The 25,409-nt window shown below is 44.7% G+C and overlaps 1 protein-coding gene across 5 annotated transcripts in view; it reads left to right on the forward strand.

The window, feature by feature from the left end:
* Nucleotides 1-25,409, forward strand: part of DOCK5 (dedicator of cytokinesis 5) — a 218,451-nt gene that overhangs the window by 84,613 nt on the left and 108,429 nt on the right. For 4 of the 5 annotated variants that reach the window (XM_078445433.2, XM_078445432.2, XM_078445434.2 and 1 more), the window contains exons 4-10: nt 2,368-2,423; nt 4,636-4,732; nt 14,929-15,077; nt 18,548-18,683; nt 19,778-19,935; nt 21,089-21,170; nt 23,825-23,954. In XM_078445433.2, coding sequence (XP_078301559.1) covers nt 2,368-2,423; nt 4,636-4,732; nt 14,929-15,077; nt 18,548-18,683; nt 19,778-19,935; nt 21,089-21,170; nt 23,825-23,954 — 808 coding nt within the window. Of the gene's footprint in view, nt 1-2,367; nt 2,424-4,635; nt 4,733-14,928; nt 15,078-18,547; nt 18,684-19,777; nt 19,936-21,088; nt 21,171-23,824; nt 23,955-25,409 lie in introns of those variants that run through there. The other variant, XM_078445435.2, reaches the window with a different exon arrangement.

Here is a 25,409-nt window from a genome sequence, read left to right on the forward strand (position 1 = left end):
AAGGCCTATTATTTTAATGGAAATTTTGGGTGTCATTTATCAGCCAACCTAGCCATTTAGAGCAGTGATAAAATGAGCTTGTGGTTTTACAAATTGAAGAAGCCAAGAGCTTTGCAGAAACTGATTATTGATCCCCCGCATGATTGTGGAAGTGTGGATAAGGGCAATGTCTAGAACGTCATTAGTTTATTTTTTTTACTGAAGTGAGTTAAGTTGCATTGAGAAAGGAAAGTCAAAAATGAGATAGGCTTTAAATCAGTAACCTATCCCCCAAGTTTATCCTGCCTTTTTTTTTTTTTTTAAGTTTATTTATTTTGAGAGAGAGAGAGAGAGAGAGAAAGCGGGGAGGGAAAGAAAGAGAAGGAATCCCAAGAAGGCTCCGAGCTGTCAGCGAGGAGCCCAATGTGGGGCTCAAACTCATGAACCGTGAGGTCATAACTTGAGCTGAAATTAAGAGTCGGACGCTTAGCTGACTGAGCCGCATAAGGGCCCCATCCTGCCTTTCTGTGTATCAGATGGGCATAGGAAAAGTTCTACAAGGCTCAGATTTACCAGAGCAATTAAATGGCTGTAGGTGGGTGTATGCTCTCATGGAGGGAGGATGCCTACAGAGAACAGAGTGGTAATGCAACGAAATAAATATTCTGTTAACAGGAAAACCGTCAGGTCTGTAAATTTAGCATAAATCATCTGCTGGTAGTCTGCTTAGATGTTACAAAATAAGTCACTGTTTTTATTTCACATGCTTCTGTCTTTGATTTGGACTTCTCCCAGTTATTGGGAGGAGACCAGTCATCAGATTATGAATGCCCAAAAATTTTAGCTGGTCCGTTACCCTTCTTGATGAGAAAAATCTGCTGTGAGGATATTCCTTGGGATTAGCAGTGTTACATTGCATTTTAACCTACAAATATGGCTCCACGTAACTATTGCTTTAAGTGATTCATCACTTGCTAACTTCCCACTCCCCGTCTTTGTTTGTTTTTAACCATTTGATCGGTTTCCCAACATGACTTTGAGTCCTTCCTCTGTAATGAAAGAGGTCAGTGTCCCCTTGCTCCTGTGTGTGTTCTGGGGCTGCTCAATAACAGACTGGCATGGTACTTTCTTACTTAGACACCCTATGCCTATCCCTTCCTCAAAGTGAGGAGGGGAAGGTAATGTACTTGTTTTGGGGTTCTTCCTGCCTGGCAGGAAAGGATGGCCATTTTGCCTTTGACTCAAGCAGTGGCAGGATCTCTCCTGCCATCACCACTTGTGGGAACAGCTCCATCTCAGATTTTCTTGCTGTTTCCTGTTTTGTTGACAAAGGGCTAAAATGGAGAAAGAAGAGTATTATTCAGGCAAACATAGCACACAAAACCGGACACCACACTGACCCCAGTGGTCGGTCACTGAGTGCATTAAGGATCGCTGGGTGCATACACATCTTTGACCCGGTCCCCCAGGTAGGAGGATATTCCTCTCCCACCTTTGCGGTCAGCCACTCCCGACACAGAATGTCTACAGGGTTGCACTGACCTTTGCAGGTGCTGGGCTGGGAGCAGTTGGGCCAGTGGTGCCCATTAAATGTGCTCTTTTCCTACTTCTACTGGTCTGGCATGCACACTGCCCTTAAAACAAAGAGCAGCAATGCCTTTTCCAGATGGCACTTTCGCCATTTCTTGATGAATGTATCACCCAGTTAAACAATAGAAGCCGTTGGCATTTAGGAAAACTCAGATCCATGACCTGCTTTCTGGTGGTGAGATCTGATCTTCGCTTCTTCAGTTTCTACTGATTGGTTTCCAGTCTTTCTCTTGGGTCCTTCTGGGCCTTGGTTCTCCCATGAGCAATGTCACAATAGCGATGGAGAATCGCTTCTTAGGAATATAGAATGGAGAGCCATTTGAGACTGGATAATTAGAACTAATTGATTTGGGGCACATTTGGTTTAAGTAAAAGTGCTGACAGGGATTGTTTTAGAAAATCACTGTAATTTGATGGGCCACTAAGTACATAGCCCTCCATGTCACTAATTATGTGAAACCATTTAAAGGGAAGCATTTCATGGTACGATCTGGAGGGTTTTAGGATCTCACTGTGAAAGTCCTTGACATTACTGTGGCCCTGAGCTGACCCGGACATGTTTGCCTGTCCACTTGGGAAGCATCTCTCCTAGGCTCTGGGAACCCAGCTCTTAATTTCTGTCTTTTCAGCCATGCTTTCGTTTAGGTGTCAGTCAGGATGGTCGGCCCCCACAAGCCTGGCCGCAAACTCTAGCCACTGTCCAGGCATCCTGTTTCTTCCTCATCCATTCCTGATGCCCTCTGTGCTCTTTACGCTGAGATTCGTATAACCGTGTAACCAAAGTTCTTCTCTCTGTAGGGGATTTTCCCTGAAACGTATATCCATTTGAAGGAGGCAACTGTGGAAGACCGAGGGTAAGTTCCAATTCCAGGAAAACTCCTAGAAGTTGGTGAAGATTTCAAATTATCATTAAAGAGTTTCTTTTGCGCAGGATTTCTCTCTTCTCATATAAGAGGGAAGTGAATAAAAACCTTTTCCTGACGTGGTTCTTTCTGTTACAATTGTTCCTTCCTGGCATCCTTCCCTAGAATCCTAAAGACGGACAATGAATGAATGAAGGGCCCTTACCTTCCTTTTGTGCTGTCTGCTCACTGAGTGTTTGTGTGCTCATGTGTGCACATACGTGAAGCTTTGGCACTCTTTTGCTGGTAAGATCTGAGAGCCCCCAATTTGTCACCCTTGGGACAGAGATGGGCAAGCTGCATCCCTACAGTAACCAGCACTAAAGCTTAGACAAGTCAGGTAGCCTCACTGCACCTTGGACTTTTCCAGGGCAAATTGGGGGCGATAAATCTGGCCCTACGTTGGTTGAGCTTAATGTAAAATTATGAAACAACGTGTCTGAACGTGGCCTGCAGATAATATCCATCAAGTTTTGGATGTTCTTATTTTTCATCCACCTGCCGTGTGTCCTGGAAAGTACTTCTTCTGTGGCCACTAAGAGGAGTAAGACGCTTGGCCTGAAGTGGAAGAGAGAGACACGGTGTGGTTGGTGAGCCCAGGGGCTGGAGAGTTAAGGAGGGAAGGAGAGCCTGGCATCCCAGGGCTCATAGAGAGTGGAACGGATCAGAGTCACGCAGGCTCAAGGCATCAAAGGACAGTCTCGGTCGTAAGTTCCGCATCCGTGTTTTATAGACGAGAGGTGGAGACATGCCCCAGTTCACACGGCTACATTTCAGTAGCAGAACCAAGGCTGAAAACCAGGTGTCCTGCCCTTCCGGAGAGGCTTCCTTCCAGTGGGCCATCCCTGGGGAGGCCTCCATTGTCACGCTGGCGAAAGGGCACGCAGGGAGGCATGATCCCGTTAACTAGGGCTGACAGGTAAAAATGCAGGGTGCCCAGGTGAAAATCAGATAACACCAAGTACTTGTTTACAGTAAATATGACCCAGGTATTTCATGAGTCATACTTGTACTAAAAAAATTAAGAGTATATTATATATATTATATATATATTATATATTGTATATACAACATATATAATATATGGTCTATAATATAATATATGTTATACAATATAACATGATATATAATAATACATATTAATATTAATAAATATCAATATATAATAACAATATATATAATATATAAAACAATTATAATATATACTATATATGAATATTTATTATAATTATATATAATATATCATATAACATATATATAACTAATATATATCATTTAACTTATATATATAACATCATATAACTTATATATCATATAACATATATAGTAAATATTATAATTATATAATTATGTTATATATATTATATATTATATGTCTTATATATATTACATATATAATATAATACAGATTATAGATTATAGGTTATTTTAATCTGTCTGAAATCCAAACTTAACCGGGTGTCTTGTAGTCTTAATTAAGTCCGGCAATCCTACCACTATTTGCCATTTGTTCACTTGCCCTTACTCTCCTTTTCTCCTTTTGCTCATCATAAAAATAGCAGAGGATTGATGTGAATAGATACGGGGCCCGCTTTGTTGTAAGTCTCCTGTGAGAGAGTGAGGAGTTTGGTTTGTATGCGTTTTCAGTGCAGCGAGGCAGCAGATAAGAATACTGAGCATCACTTCATAAGAGAGCACTGCCTCGGTCCCTAGCAGCAGGTCCTGGTTGAGGTTACAAGCCCCACGACCCCTGTGCCATGAACACTTCACCCTCTCTCCCTAATGAAACGGTTGCTTGGCAGAACGAGCTAAAATACTGGCTTTGGGGCTTCCATCCCTAGGAATCACCGAAGCCAGCAGTGGCTGATAACCATTGCTCCTGTAATGATCCGAAATGGGGCAGTCCAGGCTGGGCCACGGGTCCATCTCATTGCAGAAATGATTCCTTTTGAGAGCTGTAGTGGTAAGGTCCTTCTCTTTCCCTCAGATGCCTAGGGGTAATAAAGTCTTCCAAACAAATTTCCCCACAACGGGTGAGTTTTGTCTTGTCTCCAGCCTAACCAGCCCCACTCCCGTCTTTGAACTGTGGGGAATATGACCTCTATCAAGAAAAGCAGGGATGATCGACCCAGTGTAACACGAGCCTCTGTCTGGTTCTCTTTAGGCAGCACGAGACCGTGATCCCTGGTGAGCTCCCACTGGTGCAGGAGCTCACGTCGACCCTGCGAGAATGGGCTGTCATCTGGCGCAAGCTCTATGTGGTGAGCTTTCCCCGGGTCTTGAAGCTGGTGGCGTTATTTTCTGGTCCTGTCTGTTCTGCTGCAAGGTGTCAGCTGCATGGAGTAGGGTGCAACCATTGTGTGTTCCTTTGTATGGAACCCCCCGTACCTCAGCCAGAAGCCAGAGGATGGGGAACACACTGATGGAGTCCATAAAAAGAGAGTGAGAGAGTGAGAGCATGAGCGGGGGAGAAGGGCAGAGAGGAGGAGAAAGATAGACAGAGAGAGAGGGAGAGAGAAAATCTCAAGCAGGCTCCGCACTGAGAGTGGAGGGCTCTATCCCATGACCCTGGAATCATGACCTGAGCCAAATCAAGACTTAGGCTCAACCGACCAAGCCCCCCAAGTGCCCTGTCTTTTTTATTATATGCTAGTGTGTGTAAAGTGTATCTAACTTTGGTTTTGATTTGGTGGCTGATGACAGTGAGCATCTTTTCATGTGCCTTTTGGTCATTTGGATATCTTCTTTGTAGGAATGTTCGTTCAGGTATTTTGCCCATCTTAAAATAGTGATGTTTGCCTTTTTATGATTGACTTGTAAGGACATTTTGCCTCTTATCAGAGATATGATTTGAAAACTCACTCTGTGGGTTTTTTCCCTTTCTTGATGGTACTCTTCGATGCACGAAACTTGTTAATTTTGAAGAAGTCTGATTTTCCTATTTTTTGGTTCTGTTGTTTGTGCTTTTGGTATCCTAAGAACCATAGGGTGTTATTACAGGATCTTGTTTGCTTCTTTTCCCAAAATTTATGCCTTTTATTTCTTTTTCTTGGTCTTTTGCACTGGCTGGAACCTCTCCTACAATGCTGAATAAAATTGGTGAGAGAAAAAAAAAAAAGGTCCGTATAATGGACCATACAGTGGTTGATAACCATCATATTCTCATTGTCCTGGGGTAGGGTCATTGATGACACGAGATGGTGGAAGGAACAGTAGAAACGCTCTTAGCCTTTTGATGTGTAACCCAGTGGATAGGAATTTGTCAGTGTTTCACCGCCCAGCCGCGTGAGGACTCCCGTAAGGGTGGCACACGGCAGCCAGCGTACCTTACCGACCCCGCAAGTTAAGTGGTATTAAGTCACGGTCTTAAGTCTTCTCTTTGAGGCCAACTCGAAGGACTATTTCTCTCGACAGTGGTTTGACCTCATAGTGCTAGTAAGATACACTAGTTCAATGGGAAATTACACAGGAACCAGCCCATCGTCTCCACGATAAACCATAATCACAAGTTGTGTGTAGGTTTGCAATCAGGACGAGGTAGATGTGACCTTTAATATTATCGGGCTGAGAACACCCGGGGGCAGCTGTCTTGCAAGAGGCCAGGAATGCTCAAAGTCCCCGGGCAGCAAGTTTGCATCTGTGTCCCACACCAGGAAGCTCTTTCCTTGACATCGGAATGCACAAATATCCTTTTCTGACGTTCCCTCTTTCTTGGAGACCCGGAGGTAAGTGAGCGTCACTAGGTCCTGCCTCCATTAGTATCTTTCCCGGCTGACCGGGAATTCTCACGGTGAAAGCTTATTCTTTCATTCGATGCATGAATGAGTGCAGTGAGGGAGGAGACTGGACCCGATGTCCTGGAAACCATTCTCTTTCCTTTATGTGACTTTGTTTATTTAGGGTTTTGTTCAGTCATGTGTTGACTCTTCATTTGAACTCTCAAAAGCCAATCTTAGTAACTGATGGAGAACACCTCCCTCTAGACCCTTAATATTAAAAACAGTAATCAGAAGCTCATTCTAGCATAACTTCTAAGAGTTAATGTATGATTCCATTTCCATCCTGGGCTGGTGTTGCCCATGATGGATCACAGCAGCAGAAATCACCAACCCCTTCTGTGGACAAGCACAGGATTTTTCTCTGCCTGCCCATCTTTCAAGGCCTAGTTCAAGTTCGTTCTTCCTTATCGTGTGGCTTCTAACCACACCAATCCATAATGTTTCCTTTTGGACCGCTGGAGCACTTACTGAGGCCATCATCCGGCCCTTAGGGCATACGGCATTGTAATGCCAGTGATATTTTGATCTCTTTATGTGTAATTGAGGGGTGAGCTACCTGTAGGTTCTTAAATCAGGAACTCCGGGAGGACAGACCTGCCCTTTTAAGCCCATTGGCCGACATCAATCATTCGATACGTCTGTTGAAAGCACTCTCTGGTTCTGGTTAATTGATCAGTTAGTGTTGGATGCGCAACAAGTTTGATAGATGAGAATTGCATATACACGGGTTACTTCCTTAATGCATTCTTTCTGGAAATTGGTGAGTGGTGACACGTATCGGATAATTAGTACTGGGAAATGAGAGCTTTAACGTCGTAATGTCAGAGAGTGGAGAACATGGACGAGGTCGACTTTCTTGTTGAGACACAACGCTTGTGCTCACTTCATTATCTGTGTCTTCCACATGTTTACGGGTGAATTTACCATGTTGATTGTTGGTAGAAATGAGAAATAAGGGAACTAGGGAGGAAGAAGTCTGATTCGTGTATTTGGGCTTCCAGAAACCCGTACTGCTTAAATGGTGGTAAGCCCAGGGCGAAGATTTCCTATGAGGGCGTTTCACTATTTAATAGCAGAAAGAAAGAGAGAGAGAGAGGAGAAAGAACGAGAGAAAGAAAAGAGAAGGAAGGAGGGAGGGAAGGAAGGAAGGCAGGCAAAGAAAATAACTTCTGTCTTCTCTCAGAGGACAATATTAACTTTTCCTCTCTTAATATTGACAGCTAATAAGGTAATCATTTTGCTAATTGTGAATATTTAAAAATGTCTTATAGCTGCTATAGGTGACTAAAACACATTCATTGTGGGAATCTTAATCAATTGATAGGGTTCAGCAATCTGCTTCTGCTTTTGATATTTGCTTGTTCATTAAAATATAATCCACTTAGGGGTGCCTGGGTAGCTCAGTCGGCTAAGCATCTGACCCTTGATTTCAGCTCAGGTTATGATCTCATGGTCAGTGAGTTCGAGCCCTACATCGGGCTCTGCATTGACAGTGTGGGGCCTGCTTGGAATTCTCTCTCCTTTTCTCTTTCTCTCTCTCTCTCTCTCTCTCAAGATAAATAAACTTAAAAAAAAAAAAGTTAAAAGAAAATAAGCCACTTAAAATGGGTTCATTATTAATCATGACTTTCTTTTCTTCCTGTTCCTTCCTAAAATATTGACAGTTCGCTTCAGGCAGAATTTCTGAATTCCTTTCTTAAAAATTTGTGCGTCAAAGTACCAAACCTCAAATATTACGCTTTACTGGGAAAACGGTAAAAGGACCCCAAATCCGTAGTTTTCACCCCTCCCCACCCCACCCCACCCATAGTTTTATGAGTGTTTTTGATTGTTCCGATTCTGTAAAGTCTTTCAATTTGTGTAAAGATAAATATGGATTTTACTAATCCACATCAATACTTATATTTTTCTTGTGCATTTCTTCCTTCAGACTTTGAGACCGGGTGTTCTGTTTGATATCTGTAAAGATACTTGGGGAGTCTTACAACATCCATATTTCTCTACAGCACATTTACTGGTTCTCTCCTTCTCAGTCTGTGCTCATGAGAAATTTATGGAGTAGATCCAGAGTCTTGTATGAGGGGAAGGTGCCATCCAGTAACCAGTATAAGCCCAGCCGTGTAGACACAGGTAATTATTCCAGATAGGGAAGACATTTGGATAGCTGTGATTTATTTTTAGCAGTCACACTGTACCCTTGTGAAATAACCATAAATATGTTTTAAACGTTTCATTGAAGAGAGGGGAACCCACTCGTCCAAAGCACAGAGAAAAAAACGATGACAACCCACATGTGCCTTCTTTTCCTCTTTGTTAATATTAGCACCAGTCTTTCCCATTTAATTGTCTTTCCTGGTGACGGCGGTTTTATGCTTTGGGGAGAAAGCAGGCTGTGGGAGACAAACCCTGGGCTAGAAATCGGGAAGCTTGGCCCTGCCCTGCCTGGCTCTTAGGCGAGTCACTTGATGTCTCCAAGCGTCATCTGGATTCTGCCCCTCTGTGAAAGTGACGTAAAATCTGCCTTGCTGACTCCATGGAGTTGTGAGGGCAGGAAAAGACATGGCAGCTGTGAAATCATGGGGCAGACTGAACATCCGGGACTTTGCAGATTATCATTCTTGCTGCTGTCCTAGCTTGAAATAGTAGCCTCTCTGGACGTCCTCCCTCTGGGCAGCCTTGACTTGGCATCCCTCTGACCCAACTCAGAGTCTCTGAAGCTCCCTTGTGTGTGCCCCCTGAGCCCCCTCTCCATCCAAGGCCACTTCCTTTGCCTTGTGTTATCATCTTAGGCAGAGCGGCCTTGAGCACTCAGTAACCAGGCTGTTCCTCACGGCAGATAGTGAGCCTCTTTCGTGTAGACTCAAGTCTGGGAGGCATGGATCACTCCAGAAATGAAAAGGGAAGCGTGCCAAATGCAGAGTGCCAATTCCCCACAGTTTCTGGCTTTGTCTACGCCGCTGTTTCTCCCCTGGAGCCTGTCTAGTGGGTGTGTTTTCAGTGGTGAGTCAGGAGAGGGGGAAACATTGTGAATGAGGAGGTGGTCGCCTCGTGAAATGGCAAGATGGTGGACGCTGGGGTCACATAGGTGACCAGTTCTTACGTTGTGGTTTGCACCCTTACTTGGTATGTACTTTTATATTCAGGAAAAAAAAAAAAAAACAAAAACAAAAAACAGCAAACCCAGTAATTGTTACCGCAACCAAACAAACTGAAACAGAAAGAACTCAGATCCTGAAGGCAGGGATTTGGGTCCAGGGTATGCCAGTAAGCTGATTCTGCAGGCTGAGACAAGTCCTTTGACCCCTAGGTTTTATTTCTCTTACCTAAAATGGTAATTACATATTACATACCCCTTGCACACTTGCTGTAAGGATTCCGTAGGATAATCTGTATAAAACTCCCAGGACACTGCCTGGCACTTTGTCATCAAAATGTGGCGGCCCCCAACTATCCCCTTACAGCACTGCTTCTGTGGACTTCTGCCCCCAAGTCGTTTCAGGGTGCTCTCCAACTTGGGGCTGATGAGTGGGCTCCCTTCCAGCTCCCTTGTCTCCTGTTTCTTTTCTGAAGGGTTAGGTTCAGCCTCCCAAAATTATATGGGCCAATCAGGCCGGCTGACCTCACCGAGGGTGAGAATTTAAACACCCTCGGCCAGTGGTTTCACACGTATTCTGTCCATTCTTCTCTGCTGCATCTCAGGATCATTCGTTCTCCCCAGCCTGGGAAAGTACATCCAGTGAGCTGAACTTCTTTCCTTTCTAGCAACACATCTTCCACTCGAGTTCCTCCAGCCGCAAGGGCGGACGCCTGTGCATTGATTTAAACATCACGGGACTATGGTAATACCCAGGTGTCCCTTTTTCAGTAACAACCCAGCAACACTTCTTGAATCCGTGTGGATCTACACCCCACGTTCTAATCCATTTTCTCAACCAATAATCAGGACTTGAAAACTGACAGCTTAGGATGTATTTGTGGGGACAGATGGATGGAAATTTTTGAAAGAGGTACTGTCCTGGAAATTCTGAGATATTTAGTGATGGTGAACATACTCTAGAACTTCTCCCCTCCCGAGATTTAGCTATGTGCTGCTCCCCAGCTTCCGGTTGGAGAAATGGTTCAGTGAGTGTTGGTCAGCCGGCCTGATTGGCCCATATAATTTTGGGAGGCTGAACCTAACCCTTCAGAAAAGAAATAGGAGACAAGCCTGGTGGTGGGTAGAAGGTGGTTAGTGCGTGATGTAGAATCACGTGAACATAATTGCTAAAATGTAGTTCGTAGAAGGGACTGATCTCTCATTTAAAATTCGCCAGTACGATAAAACCTTGAGCTGGTCTGTATGTAGTTCTGTAAAAATCTGGAGCGGAGCAAGTGCCCAGAGCTGAGGTGGGCTCGGGGAACTTGCCAGACACAATGGATCGCCTTTCTTCCCATCGTTGCATATCCACGCAGATTAAAGCTACTCAAGTCTAATCTTTCTGAACTGGTGGTTATTACTGGCTGCCGGGGCACATGCTCTGAAGTGTAATTAAGCTTGGTCCCATGGTTGGAAGCCAGCGTCTGATTGCTTATTACCAAGGACAGAAAATTCCCATAGAAAACTGTGTCTCGTTTTCAGGACATTTCATCTGCAAGCCCTGCGGGGGCGTGGCTCTCGTGGGAGACAAGATGGGACGTGGCAGTGACTGGGGCCGGGCAGGGGGTGAGCTTTGGGTGTTTTCCCGGGTTTGTTTTACTCTGTCTGGGTCGCCTGCCTTTCAGGATTTCTCGCGCTACGTCCTGCGGCACAAAATTGCCTTGCCGGAACCTGGTCTTGAAAAATGAAGCCTTTGCTAGTCAGGCAGAGCCTTTTTCTGGGAAAGAGAAGAGGCCTCGCTAGCATGGAGAGAAAGAGTATCCGGGGCCCTGTGGGTTCCCGTTCGCCCAGAGAGCAGAGTCCGTGCAGCATGAGGACGCCCAAGAGCCAAGACGCCACTCCAGACCCCAGGAGCTATAGACACTGGGCAAAGCCAGGAGAGTCACGGCAGAGAGATCTACCCGGGTGGAATTCGATAGAGCCTGTGAGCCCATCAGGAGTGAGATGGTCAGAGTCGGATACCGTCAATCAGGAAGTTGCTTAGAAGAGTAATTAAGTTTAACATCTCGGCGTAGACTCACAGACTCACAGACGCTCATCCCCGGGAATGGATCCCAGACCCAGTCCCTTTGTTTTACAGATGGGCATGTATCTCAGAGGGAGTGATTTGCCCAAAGTCATTTCGCGAGCCAGTGACAGAATTAGAAGTCGTGACCAAGTCCCCATACTTTCTGTCCAGCGCTTCGGCCTCGGAATCAAAATCGGCACAGAAGGAGGGAAAGGTTGGTGGACAGAGGAACTATTCCTTTGCCGATGGAGAGGTGGAGGACCAGAGAAAAGTCTTTGTCTTCTGCATTCTTTGGGAAAGTGACTAGAAGCCAGGTTTTCTGATACCCAGGGAGGTGGCGTCATTGTCTCAGTGGCCCCTAGGATTTCTAAAATAGTCAATGGGGGGCTTCTCTATCCCTGCCATTATTGAAGGGAAAGCTGTTTTTTCTTGCGACTTTGTTTTTATCTCTAGAAATTCTTAGAGAGAGAGAGAGAGAAAGAGCATGCGCGAGAAAACCATTCATAATAGAAATGTAAAAAGTGAGACCTTCGAGATCTCCACGCGAAAAAGAGGGAGAACTTCTAAGCAAGGGCAGGAATGCCTATATTGTCTGGTCGGAGACTATTTCGAGTTCTCTATTTCACGCAGCTGTACCTGAAATTGGAATCAGAGTGTTATTTTACATCTGAGCTGTCAAAATTCCTTCTTGAGTCACCCCTGTCCCAGGATTGTGCTGATTTTTGCAGAGAGGATCAGAGAGATTGTTAAATAAATTCCCTGCTCTCTTAAATTATGTGACAGCGGCGGCTAGTGCAAAAAAAGGCTGGGGTGCCTGGGTGGCTCACTTAATCGTCCGACTTCAGCTCAGGTCATGATCTCACGCCTCACGAATTCGAGCCCCACGTCCGGCTCTGTGCTGAGGGTTCGGTTTTCTCCTCACTTGGCCTCATGGGCTTCCCCAGGAACCCATAAAGTGTCAGGGTCCAGCTGTTGCCCAGAGCATCCGACTTCGAACAATTTCAGAAATGTGGCGAGGAAATTCACGTCCGTAAAGTAAATGGGGAAGTGGCTTCCTTTGGTGTGTTCCAGCTTGTCTATTCAGAATTAATTGGGTACAGTGAATCACAGAAGAATGGCTGTCTTCATCCTTCTTTTTTTTTTGGGGGGGGGGGGAACTTGGCAAAGAAGGCTGATATGGACAGGCAATAATTAAATCGCCCCGGATAGTATCTAATATCATTGAGACCAAGAACTTGTGAGCATGTGCCACAAAGCACTGTCTCTCAGAAGGAATCCCCTGAGTCTGAGCCCTTTATTTTTTTATCACAATACGAGAAATAATATCTTCGTTAGAATTTTTAAAAACCCACCAAAACAGCTAAGTAAGAGTAGACAAATAGGTTGCAAGAAAGAAAAAAAGAAAAAAAAAGATCCCTTTCTTGCCCAGCAGCTTTGAAAGGCAAAATTTTACAGCCTCAATTTCTCCTTTTGTGAAGTTGAAAGACAACGGGATGGCAATATTTTGTATAGAATTACGTGGGGAATAAAACCAGGGTTTTTACCTTTGCTTATTAAAAATGAAGCTTTTTAAACTCTCATCTTTATGCTTTTCAAAAGACTGAGATGAGAAAGGCAATTCAGAAAATGCCAAAAGCATGAGATGTAGCTAATTGCAAAATGTTAAGTAGGTTTCGTGTTGTGTATTTTTCGGATCCATAGTGTTAATGGAGCATATAAGCCAGTTCTTCGAGTCTCTCCTTGGTGTTCTCACAGGACATTGAACTTCTTTTAGGGCTTTTATCACACTCTGCTAATCTCACTGCTGTCTCCCCCTGTCCTGGCCCGACTTCTGCACCGAGGGCTCTTCGCTCTGCGTTTGCTGTTTGTTCAGGAGTACCTTGGGTGTTTTAAGTATCTTGATTGTACTTGATAACTTGCCCAGGAATCTGCCCCAGGGATTGTTGTAGAAGAACATCACAAAAGAACATGCCGTACAGCCATTGACAATTTTCTTTGTGTATGTGTGTGTGTGTGTGGGGGGAGTTGCGTTGTCTTTACAACAGATAAAAATAGTTCCTATAATTTAAAAATGTATAGTTACATAAATATATCATGACTTTTCACCTGTAAATAAAAAAGAAGTGATTTCGTAGTATTTATGGGGTGATTGGAATTGTGCAAGTTTTTATTTTAAATAAACATTTGAAAAGCGATCCACAGAACGGTTTTGTTTGATGACTGTATCTCAAATGTCTTCCTTCTCCCATGTACACCCTATCATATTTCAACCATTTTTCTTCTGGCACTTTTCATAATTTAAAATTATCTCGTGTGTATATAAATATTTTATGTTCATTATTCATGTAAATAATATTGTATAAATAATTGATATATATTATTTACATATATAATCATATATTAATCATTTAGATAAAATCAAGGTCTTAATGGCTTGGACATCAGACACTTGCCTCTTAAAATGATAGAGGTACGTATAATTAGTTAGTCATAAGTTCGTTTGGTTCAGGTATAGAAGTTCAGAATAACGGTTCTGAACCGTTATTCTGAATAACGTTATGAAGCCCAGAATAACGGTTTAATTATTGTAGGTCTAACAATTTTGGGGATGGTCTAACAGTTTTATGGGGACTTTAAATAATATATTCTATTTTACTTTCCATTATCCTTTATCTCTGTTATAACAGTTCTTTCTCCATCCATAATTTACTTATGTGGCACATTTTATAGAACGCCCACCCTACACCAGCTCCTAGGGATACAAAAATGAACAAGCTCCTCGTCCTGTAGAAGCTGACTGTCTTACGAAGAGAGTCAAATGGGCCAGGATGGTCCAGGTTCTGAGTGACGTGATGAGAGTCAATCCCAGGAACAATGGTAGGGATAGCCAGCCCACAGTTAGGGTTTCAAGCAAGAGACTTCTAAGTTGAGGCCAAAGAAGTAAGAATTAGCAATTGACGGAGCTCATAGCGTGTGAGGAGGTGTGAAATGCGGGGGGAAGTTTGAGGGGGAAGAGGGAAAAGGGGTTCCAGGTAGGGGAAGTACCATATTGAGAGGGTCTGGAGCACTCCAGAGAAATGGGCATAGCTTTTAATGGGAGGAATGTAGATTTTTGAGGTAGAGATTGGTGCGAAATGTAGCTGGGAATGTGGGCAGGACCCAAGATAGGAAGGAGTTTACAGTGTGATTGCTGTGTCTGGAAGACAGAAGAAATCCCTGGAGGGTTGAAAACAGAGGTGGGACATGGTTGAACTTAGGGTACATGGATGATTTGATATACTTATGCGTTAAGAATAGTCATCCATTCTACACTGGCTTCTCTGATTCGAAAGTTGAAATAGGGTAGGGAGTGGGCGTGGCCTAGAGCAAAGCCATCCTTATTTTTGAAAGATCCCTTTGAAGTTCACAACTTCATGGCAAAACGAATGGCTTCAGTAACACCTGATAAAGTCAGAGCCGAGTCAAGAGATATTTCCATCCTCCATCACACCTTCGTATTTTTGTTCTTTCCTCCACCTCACTTTCCCATCCTAGAACAACAAGGTCACACTTTTCCGCCAGCTGCAGCAGATGACCTATAGCCTGATTGAGTGGCGGTCCCAGATCCTGTCTGGAACGCTCCCCAAGGATGAACTGGCAGAGCTCAAGAAGAAGGTCACAGCCAAAATTGATCACGGGAACAGGTAAACGAGGGATGAGTTCGCTGAGGACTTGGAAAGAGATGGGCGCATTCATGCTAAGGCCATACCTTGCCATCAGCTTTTGATCTTGGAGTTGTCGAAGAATAATGCTTCCTGCCCTCTTTTTCGCGTTGGAAGGCATTTAATTTTGTTGGAAAAATTTGGCAGTCCCTTCTTAGGCCAGACCCTGCGCTTGGATGTGTGTCAGGGAGATGACAGATGATCAGGGAAGAGGAGACTTCCCTGCCAAACAGACGGAAAGAGACAGCACATCGGAAGTCACATTTTCTGAGGCCTGGGACCGTATCAATTTTTATTCGAACAGTGGATTTTAAATCCGCATCAGACTAATTTTCTTTCTCCCCATGCTCCCTAACTGGGACTGTTGTTTGCAGTGTATGAAAACCAAATTTACAAGAAGAGTAAACCATATTTTTAGCCTGTTGATTAGGTCTCCAGTAACCTCCAAAGAGTTTATCACTTCATTAATCTTCCGATTAGCTCAGGCAGATACATAGTTTCCAGACATTACTGACCTTAAGAAAGTGAGAAAGCCGCCAATTCATGAGTTTATGTGGTCTGGGGTTCGTTCTCCTGACCAGCTCCTTTTACAAGACAGGGGTGGTTCCTTCATTAGTTTTGTTGATGATCTCTTTTCATTTTCTACATTTCTTCAGTTTGTGCATACATGATTTTTCTCCCCTCCCCTATTACCCTACTTCTCCAACCTCAGGACTCTTGGATCTACTTCTGAGACCTGTTAAAATACAGCTCATTATCCTATTTACTTAACTGTTATAGGCTCAGACAACTGTATTCAGAAATAGCTGGGGTCAACAAAGCATACAGGATTCAGGTTCAATCATTATTTGAAATCTCCTGTGTACCCTTCACATGTATTACTTGATTCTAGCCCATTTTATGGTTAAAAAAAAAAAAAAAAATAGACCAAGTGAGCTTAAGTGATTTACTTCCAAGTTACATGGGTCATAAGTGGGAAAGGCTAAATTTGAGCCCCAAACACACGATTCCATGTTTTAAAAAATTTTTTTTAATGTTTATTTATTTTTGAGACAGAGAGAGACAGAGCATGAACGGGGGAGGGTCAGAGAGAGAGGGAGACACAGAATCCGAAACAGGCTCCAGGCTCTGAGCAGTCAGCACAGAGCCCGACACGGGGCTCGAACTCATGGACGGCGAGATCATGACCTGAGCTGAAGTCGGACACTTAGCCGACTGAGCCACCCAGGCGCCCCACAATTCCATGTTTAAAGCTCCCTTCTTCTTTTTTTTTTTTTTTTAATTTTTTTTTTTTTTAATGTTTATTTATTTTTGAGACAGAGAGAGACAGAGCATGAACAGGGGAGGGGCAGAGAGAGAGAGGGAGACACAGAATCCGAAACAGGCTCCAGGCTCTGAGCTGTCAGCACAGAGCCCGACGCGGGGCTCGAACTCACGGACCGTGAGATCATGACCTGAGCCGAAGTCGGATGCTTAACCGACCAAGCCACCCAGGCGCCCCTAAAGCTCCCTTCTTAGGGTTAAGAACGCACTGCTGTCTCGTCACTTGTCCATTCGCAGGACTGTAACCACAGGGGTTGTATTGCTAGTCATGTGCTGGGGGCATTTTTTCAAAAACAGCTATGGTGGGATAAGTCGGGTCCCTCCTTGCGCCTCTGCTGCCTCTGTATTTTTGAGTCTTGTGTGACTTGGGCCTAGAGGACTCTGATCATCAGCGTAGAATGTTAATGTCCCACAAACAGTTGAACACGCCTGCCTTCCCATTCCAGCCTTGAGTAGCAGTTTGAGAGATCAAGCCGTTTCGTCAGTGCCTCAGTGCTCAGTCTCTGAGCAGCTACCAAGACCCATGGCTCATGCATCTGGGTGGCCTGTGGGTCTGGCTGCCGTGGAAAGGAACCTGCCAGATTCAATCAGTTGATGGAGATGCTGTAAAACAGGGAGGAGGGTAATTAGACATGTTTGCTTTCTTCCCAAAGACTTGGCACATCTCACGGTGGTCCCTCAGCTCTCTTGCTCTTTGAACATCCCTTCTCCCAAATTGCTGGTGCCTGGAATGTTCGCCGGGCATTCGGATAGCAGGATCTTGTTTCCACCACAGTCCCCAGCATCTTGGAGCTGAGCAAAATGTTTCCTACTCCTGTGTGCCCATTGGGCATAAGAGCCTTGGTAGGGATTGTGCCGTGCGCAGACCGCACGGCTCTTAACGTTGTCTGTATAACACGCAGAGCTACAACTTAACATAGCCAGGCGTGTTTTTGTGGCAATTGCTGTAGAAGCGTTGCTGTTTGCCAGAAGTGCGCCAGAGTTTGCCAGAAGTGTATCTGGTATGTAACTAGACATACCGTGTTATGTGCTTTCCATGTTATCTCATTAAGTTCTCCCCAACGATACTGAAGGGTGGGCAGTATTTACAGATGAGGAAGGCAGGGCTTCACAAAAGTAAGTTACCTGGAGTCATCTGTTAAAGCTGAGACTCCAATCCTGATCTAAGTGACGTCGGAGCCCGTGCTCAGAGATAGGTTATGAGATTCCAGCAGTCGAGACCTACTTCATTGATCTCCTTTAAGGCAGGCTTTTTTTTTTTTTTTTTTTTTTAATCTTTATTTTGGAGAGAGAGAGAAAGAGAGAGCGCAAGCAGGGGAGGAACAGAGAGAGAAGGAGACACAGAATGTGAAGCAGGATCCAGGCTCTGAGCTGTCAGCACAGAGCCCGATGTGAGTGAGGCTTGAACTCGTGAACTGTGAGATGATGACCTGAGCCAAAGTCGGACACTTAACCCGACTGAGCCACCCAGGCACCCCAAGACAAGTCTTGAATTAAGGATTGTCCTCAACACTGAACTTTTTTTTTTTTTTAATGTTTTATTTTTAAGAGAGAGAGAGCGACAGAGCTTGAGCGGGGGAGGGGCAGAGAGGGAGGAGGAGACACAATTGGAAGCAGACTCCAGGCTCTGAACAGCCAGCACAAAGCCCTATGCAGGGCTCAAACCCACGAACTAGGAGATCATGGCCTGAGCTGAAGTCGGATGCTTAACCGACTGAGCTCCCCCAGGCGCCCCTCAACACTAAACTTTTAGGGAAATCCGGCAAAGCCCCCAGATATTTGTGCATCGGTCCATCATTGTTCCTGTGCCAAACAATAGGAGATTAGGGAAAGAGACATTGGTCAGAGGGATCTGGTCAAAATCAGTGCCACTGTTGCTTTTCCTTTTGAGGTTCCGTGGAACAAATTGCGTATCATTCTATGAGTTTGGTTGACATTACCATAAGCGTTCTATCTCTTGTTATGTGGAGAGGAGGCAGAAATTGAAGGGCGAAAAGCCAAGGGAGCAGTTCTTGACTTGGTACCACCCAAACTTTCTAACTATCAATCCTCTGGGTTCTTTCCTGGGCTCTTCAGGAACGAGTCTGTTCTAAATGAGGAGAACCCACTGATCACTCCTTTCTTTCTAGAATGCTGGGATTAGATCTGGTGGTGAGAGATGACAACGGGAACATCTTGGACCCAGATGAAACCAGCACCATTGCCCTCTTCAGGGCCCATGAAGTGGCCTCAAAAAGGATCGAGGAAAAGATCCAAGAAGAAAAGGTACACTTCCTCCAACGTGCAGATGAGGTTTCATTTTTGCTTTTGTTTTTGATGAAAGGGGAGTCATTGACAACAAGAGGTAGAAACATTTAGAAACTCATCCATTGCCGCGTTTGAAAAGCAAAAGAGGACAAAAAGAATGAGTCCGGGGTATACCTTCTGATATGGAAAGATCACAGAGATCTACATTAACAGACAAAGAGCAAGATGGAGAACAAGGTGTACAATATACTCATCTTTGTGTTTCAAAAAGGGATACACACACCACAGCGTTTGCACATGCGTTGACTGACTCTGAAACAATAGACAAGAAGTTGATAATTAATGGTTGCCTCTAGGAAGGAGAACTGGGTGGGAGGGAGCCTTTGTACCACGTAACCTTTCGTACTTGGTGTATATAATACAATTTCCAAACTAAATAAAATCATGTTCAAAAAGAAAGCGTTTGAAAGTAACAATTGGACCTTAAACACAAATTGGAAAGGTACAGAGAAAGAGAACAAGAAAAAAAAAAAATCCCTCATAGTATGACGGCACAGACCCAACCATATTGATACTTTGATATATATTCTTCCAGTCTTTCTGTTCTGTGGAGCGAAGGCTTCTCTTGACTTGGTTGGTAGTTTTGTCTCCTGACTTAGCACAGTTGTCATAATATTTAATTGTGTTCCTGGCTCCAGTGGCTCACCATGCCTGAGGGTGAAGCCTTTCCAGAGGAATCTCTTGTTTGCAATGAGAGCTCTTCCCAAAAAGAGGGATAATGAATCATGATTTTTGTGCCTGTGAGGTTCATTCAGCCGCCATTTGAGAGATGAGAAGTTCTTGAAGCTTCCAAGCCACAAATCGTCTTTAGACGGCACTTAATGAATGGGGTGGGCTTAAGGCCCCCGACAGGACAGTCTTGATCATTCAAAGAATAGTGATGGTGCTTTGCTCACTCGACCGTTTAGCCACGTGCACACGCTTTCTTCTCCGTCAGTGCTTCTCCCCCGGGGGGTAATTGTATTCGTCCCGCATTTGTCAGCCCGTGTCTTTGCCATTGTTTGTCATTTGCTGAAACCAAGATGCTTTTCTCTCTTTCCCTCCGTGTCCAGTCGGTTCTTCAGAACCTAGACTTGCGGGGCCAGTCTGTCTTCAGTGCTGTCCATACCTACGGCCTCTACGTGAACTTCAAGAACTTCGTCTGCAACATTGGGGAGGACGCCGAGTTGTTCATGGCCCTCTATGACCCGGACCAGTCCACCTTCATCAGGTAGCCGAGTCCCAGGTCATCTGCGGTTGACCTTGCAAAAAGACCCACTCTTACGTGCCACCCACCTAAGGAAGGAGCTCTTTGCTAGGTTTGGGAGGGGGAGATAGAGAAGAAGGGAGGGTCTCTAGGTGATAGAAAGTAACATCCTTTGGGCTCCTGAGCCTTTCTGTATGGCTGCTGGCACAGTGTGTGTGCTCCCTGGGTCTGAGAATCACAGGAAACTCATCAGAACATGGAGACAGGGACAGGATAAGGGAGGAATGCATCGGCAGAGCACAGAGGATTTTAGGGCAGTGAAACTATTTCACATGACACTGTAATGGTGAATGCGTGTTATCATACATGTGTCCAAATCCGTAGAACGCACAGCACCAAGAGTGAACCCTAAGGTAAACTAGGGACTCTGCGTGGTAATGACCTATCGGTATCGGTCCATCAATTGTGACCGATGTGCCACTGTGCTGGGGGATGCTGATAGTGGGCGAGGCTGTGCATGGGTGGGGGCAGGGCTATATGGGAACTCTGTGCCTTCCACTCAACTTCGTTGTCAACCTAAAGCTCCTCTAAAAAATGAAGTCTGTTTAAAGAAAAAAAAAAAGCGCTTTTTAAAAAGACTGTAGAGAATAATAGGCTTTGTTTGACCCTACAGTCACACCGCTACTTGGCTGAGCGGCTAAGAAAACCGATTTAGTTTTTGACTAGATGGTTAAAAGTAGTTACTGACAAATCGTTCATTTCTGCAGTAGAAATTTTATCTGAGTGGGGTGGCGTGAGTTCCAGGGGATGGATCGGGAATGATTATTTTGAAATTATATTCCTGATTCCGCAAAGCAGAAACCGTCATACGAAGAATTTGAGTTGGAAGAAAGACCCCAGACAGCGTCTGGGAGAACGTGCTGTCTGTCTGTGCCCGTCCTGAGCAGCGTCTGTCTCGGGTCCACCCTGGGTGTGCCTCTGAGCGCTGGGCTGTGGCACCCACCCTTGTCCAAAGCCAGGGGACCAGGGAGTGGCCACCTGTGTGCTATTTTCACACTTGCCCGATAAATTCAACAGAGCTTGTTTGGGCCTTCCTTTCACCCTGTTAAGTCTATACCGAGGGTAGCCCCATCCCCAGTTAGCTCTTCGTTAAGGATATTTTTTTTTCCTTCCCCAGTGAGAATTACCTAATTCGTTGGGGCAGTAATGGGATGCCCAAGGAAATAGAGAAGCTTAATAACCTTCAAGCAGTTTTTACTGTAAGTGCGACCTTAAGTTTAATAATTTTCTGTGCTTACGATGTTAGCAGATGCACATGGTAAGTATATGGAAAACATCAGAAATGAAAAGAAGGCAAGAAAAATCATCATGATCCCCCTAGCAGGAATAACCGCTCATTTATTTCGGAGATATTTATCGAGCACCTATTAGATGCCAGGCACTGATCTGGCCACTGGACATATAGCAGTAAACACATCAGAAAAAACATCCCTGGGGCGCCTGGGTGGCTCAGTCAATTAAGCTTCCGACTCTTGATTTCATCTCAGGTTGTGATCTTGCGGTTGTGAGATCCAACTCTGTGTCAGGCTCTGCGTGGAGTAGAGCCTTCTTGAGATTCTCTCTCTCTATCTCTCTCTCTCTCTCTCTCTCTCTCCCTCCCTCCCTCCCTCCCTCCCCCCCCCCCCGTCTCTCTCCCTCTCCCCTCTGTCCCTCCCTGCCTGTGCTCGCTTGCTCTCTCTCTCTCTCTCTCAAAAATAAATACACTTTAGAAAAAGAAAAAAAAGAAAAAGCATCTCTGGCCTCAAGGAGCTTTTGTCCAAAAGGGGAAGACAGTAAGAAACAGTGAGCAAGCACATGAGTAAGTTGTATAGAATGTTAGGGGTCATAAGTATTTTTCGGGGGGGGGGGTTGTTGGGAGCTTTGGGCCTGGGGAAGTGATCCTTTTTAAATAGGCGGGCCAGGGCAGACCTTCCTGAAAAGGGGCCATTTGAGCAAGAACATGAAGTTGACGAGAGTGAGCAATACTGATGAAGAGCTTTGCAGACCGGGGTTACAGCTCCAGCAAAGGCGCAATCTCTATTTTTTGGTTTGTTCCTCTTTCAATGGCCTTTCCCCTGTATTTCTCCTCTTCTCCAAGGTAGGAGGAGTGGTGCTCTCTCTGGGTCAAGAGCAAGAAAATTTATCGGGTCATAGAGCTGAGACATGGTGACTCTTTCTCCTGGGTTAGAACTTTCTTGGGGTTCTCTCACTTTTTTATGACATCAGTGCTTGAAATGCCCCGGAGCCGCTGCCACCTGCTCTGAGAGGTGTTGGTGGGCAGGCTTCTCCAGCTCCCATTAGGCCTAAAGGGGATACGTTCTCCTTTCCTGCCTTCTTTCCTTAAGCCCATGCACATATATGTTATCTCCCTGTTCTCTTACCACTCTATGGCAAGGAAAATAGAGTCTAAGGTAAAGTGCCAAAGGAAGCAATAGGAAGGAGCAATGGACCCAGTACAGTCTAGTCATTCATTCATTCATTCATTCTTATTAGTATTTATTCCTTCTGTTAACATCTCATTTTCATGACGAGCACGGTGCGATGACTGCTCGTGAGCTGACCCACCTATATCTTTACCATCTGGTAATCAAAGACAGAAGAAGAGCTTAAACTCTTCCCGAAACCTCCCTTCCTCAATTCTAAGATATGTGGATTTTCCCCTAAAATCAAAAAGCGTTTATCGGTCAATGGGTACATTGAAAAAACATCGAGGAAAAAAAAAGGAATTATTGAGCTTTTGGTCCATCTTCTAATCAATGACATTTTAGAAAAGCTGCATTTTATCCTGTTTCTCCCACCCCTCCCGATTACGATCTTCTTGGATGTAAATTTCATGTCCAGCTTTTTCAGTGAAATAAAATGTGGTGACCACGTCCTTGATCATTAAACAGTCTTCCAAAACTTCTTTTACAAAGGATTGCACATCATTAAATAATTGCAGTGTGCCCCAATTTATGTAACTAGTCACCTGGAGTCTTTATCTTTCTATTAACAGAAGCCTCACAAAACTTAGAATAGAAATTCAGGGTTGATGCCATCATTGGTATATATCCCTATTTTGGAGACCTCAGTTAACTCAATTACAGAGGATGGATTCGGAATGATTATTTAGAAAGTAATTCTTGATTCAGTAAAGAGGCCTTGGACAGCTGTTTCATGAAAAGAATTTGAGCTGCAATTAAAATATCTCTGATGTTAAAGAGAATGAGCTATGTGGGCTCATTCACGGATTTACTCACCCATCCTTGAGAATACAAACAAGTATAGAACACGAGCCGCAAAAAAACAGAGACATCCACACATCTTCCATTGATCAACATACACCAAGAAGCTCTCCATGAATACCTCTCAAAAAGCAGATGAATGATTACAGAAACCAGCACATGTAAATTTCTGTGTTATAGCTGCCTCGCAGGATTATTTGGAAAATGAAATGAAATAACACCGGCATGTGTAGATACCCAGTAAATGTCAGCATCACGCAAGCTTTCATTTCATCTGACACTGAAGTGCAGCCTGTGCTCAGTTCTGTCCTGGCAGAATATAAAGTAGCAATGACAGGTGTCCCGGTTTTTAAGCACCCTGCTTAAATTGATAAACTAGAGACTTTAGACTGAATGTGATCTTTTTTTTCTCAATATGAAGTAGGAACTGAGAAATCAAAAAAAAAAAAAAAAATCCCTTCCTTTTTGGAATACGGGCTCCGATGCCCTGGTAGTTCTTGAGTGGGTATGGAGAAGGGAAGGCTCGTTCTCCTTTTCCAGGATTAGGAAATAGGCTCTGAATGGTGTTCTGTTGTAGAGTGAAAAGAGAAACAAAGGTGACGACGGGTGATGCCGCCTGATCTCCTCTTGCTTGGTCTCTGCCCCTTTAGGACCTCAGTAGCACAGACCTCATCCGGCCCCGCATCAGCCTCGTGTGCCAGATTGTCCGGGTGGGCCACATGGAGCTGAAGGAGGGCAAAAAGCATACCTGTGGGCTCCGAAGACCTTTTGGAGTAGCAGGTACAGAAAGTCCCAGAGACCTGTAAAGGGTGCAGCCACTGTGAAAAAATGGCACGGCAGGGCCTCCAACAATTAAGCATAGCACTTATGATCCAAGAATCCCGCTTCTGGGTGTCTACCCGAAGGAATTGGAAGCGGAGGGTCTCAAGACATTTGTACACATGGGTTTAGAGCAACATTATTCACAATAAGCCAAAAGGTGGAAGCAACCCCAGCGCTCATGGATGGATAAATGGGTAAACAAAATGTGGTACGTACATAGAGTGGAATAGCGCTCAGCCTTGCAAAGGAAGGAAATTCTGACCCAGGCTACAACATGGATGAACCATAGGGATGTCATATAAAGTGAAATAAGCCCATCACACAAAAAGAGAAATACTGTATGATCCTACTCATGTGAAGTAGGTCAGAATTGTAGAAACATAAAATAGAATGGGGGTTGCCAGGGGCTGTGGGGGAGGGAGGGGAGATGGGGGGGGAGTTGGTGTGTACTGGGGACCGAGTTTCAGGTGGGGAACATGAAAAAACTCTGGAGATGGACGGCGTTGTCAGCACCACACGAGTGTGAATGTGCTTCCCGCCGCTAAACTGGGCTTTGAAGGGTAGTTAAAACAGCACATATGACGTTATGCATATTTTACCCCCACCACACACACACAGTTAAAGATAGGAGGGTGGGGAACCCCAGGGACCGTGCAAGATGAATTTGGTTGTCAATGTTAGTATTGGACACACAGCATTCACTCCCTCGGCTACCAATTATCTTTTCTTGGGTCCTGTGTGGTCACCTAGACCTAGACCCCGCCTCCTTTGTTTCTTCTTCAGTGCCCAGCACCATGCCTTGCACACAGTAGGACCTTAGGAAAGCCTCAATTGTGACCACTGGTGTTGCCCTGCCTGTGGGCTACGTATTGATTTTGGTCCAGTAAAACTCTCCCTGGAAAGTGGTTTGCCTGTGTGGGAGACTCACTCATCAAAGGCAACATTGTGTTGCTGACTGCTTTCAAAGAGGGTCCTTGGCTTAAATCAAACCCTGCAACCTTCCAAGAGGCCCTGCGTTTTCTTCTGTAGTTTGTTAAATGAAGGAAATACATTCCTGGTCGTACGCGGACGTTTTGCTCCCTGAGACGTTTTGAAAGCTGTCGATGAAATGCCGTAATTCTCCTGGAACAGATGTCCAGAAAATGCCACCAGGATTGACCTGGTGGGTTTATGGATAACGAGGCAGCCTCTGTATCCCATGAGACTGGATGTCGTCATCTCTTGACCAGCCTTGCGCTGCACCTGCTGTCAGGGTCTGCTGGTCTGTGAAGAGGGCACAGCATTACTCCTGATAGAGAGTTAAAGTGAAATCTGAGAAAAGGCAAGGAGCCCTGGCCTAGCACTATTTAGCCATCTAGATGACAATCTACCGAACTAAGGATTTAAGGCATGTTCGAGGTCATTGTCGTTCCA

This window comes from Panthera onca, chromosome B1, assembly GCF_046562875.1.
Source record: "Panthera onca isolate mPanOnc1 chromosome B1, mPanOnc1 haplotype 2, whole genome shotgun sequence".
NCBI lineage: Eukaryota > Metazoa > Chordata > Mammalia > Carnivora > Felidae > Panthera > Panthera onca.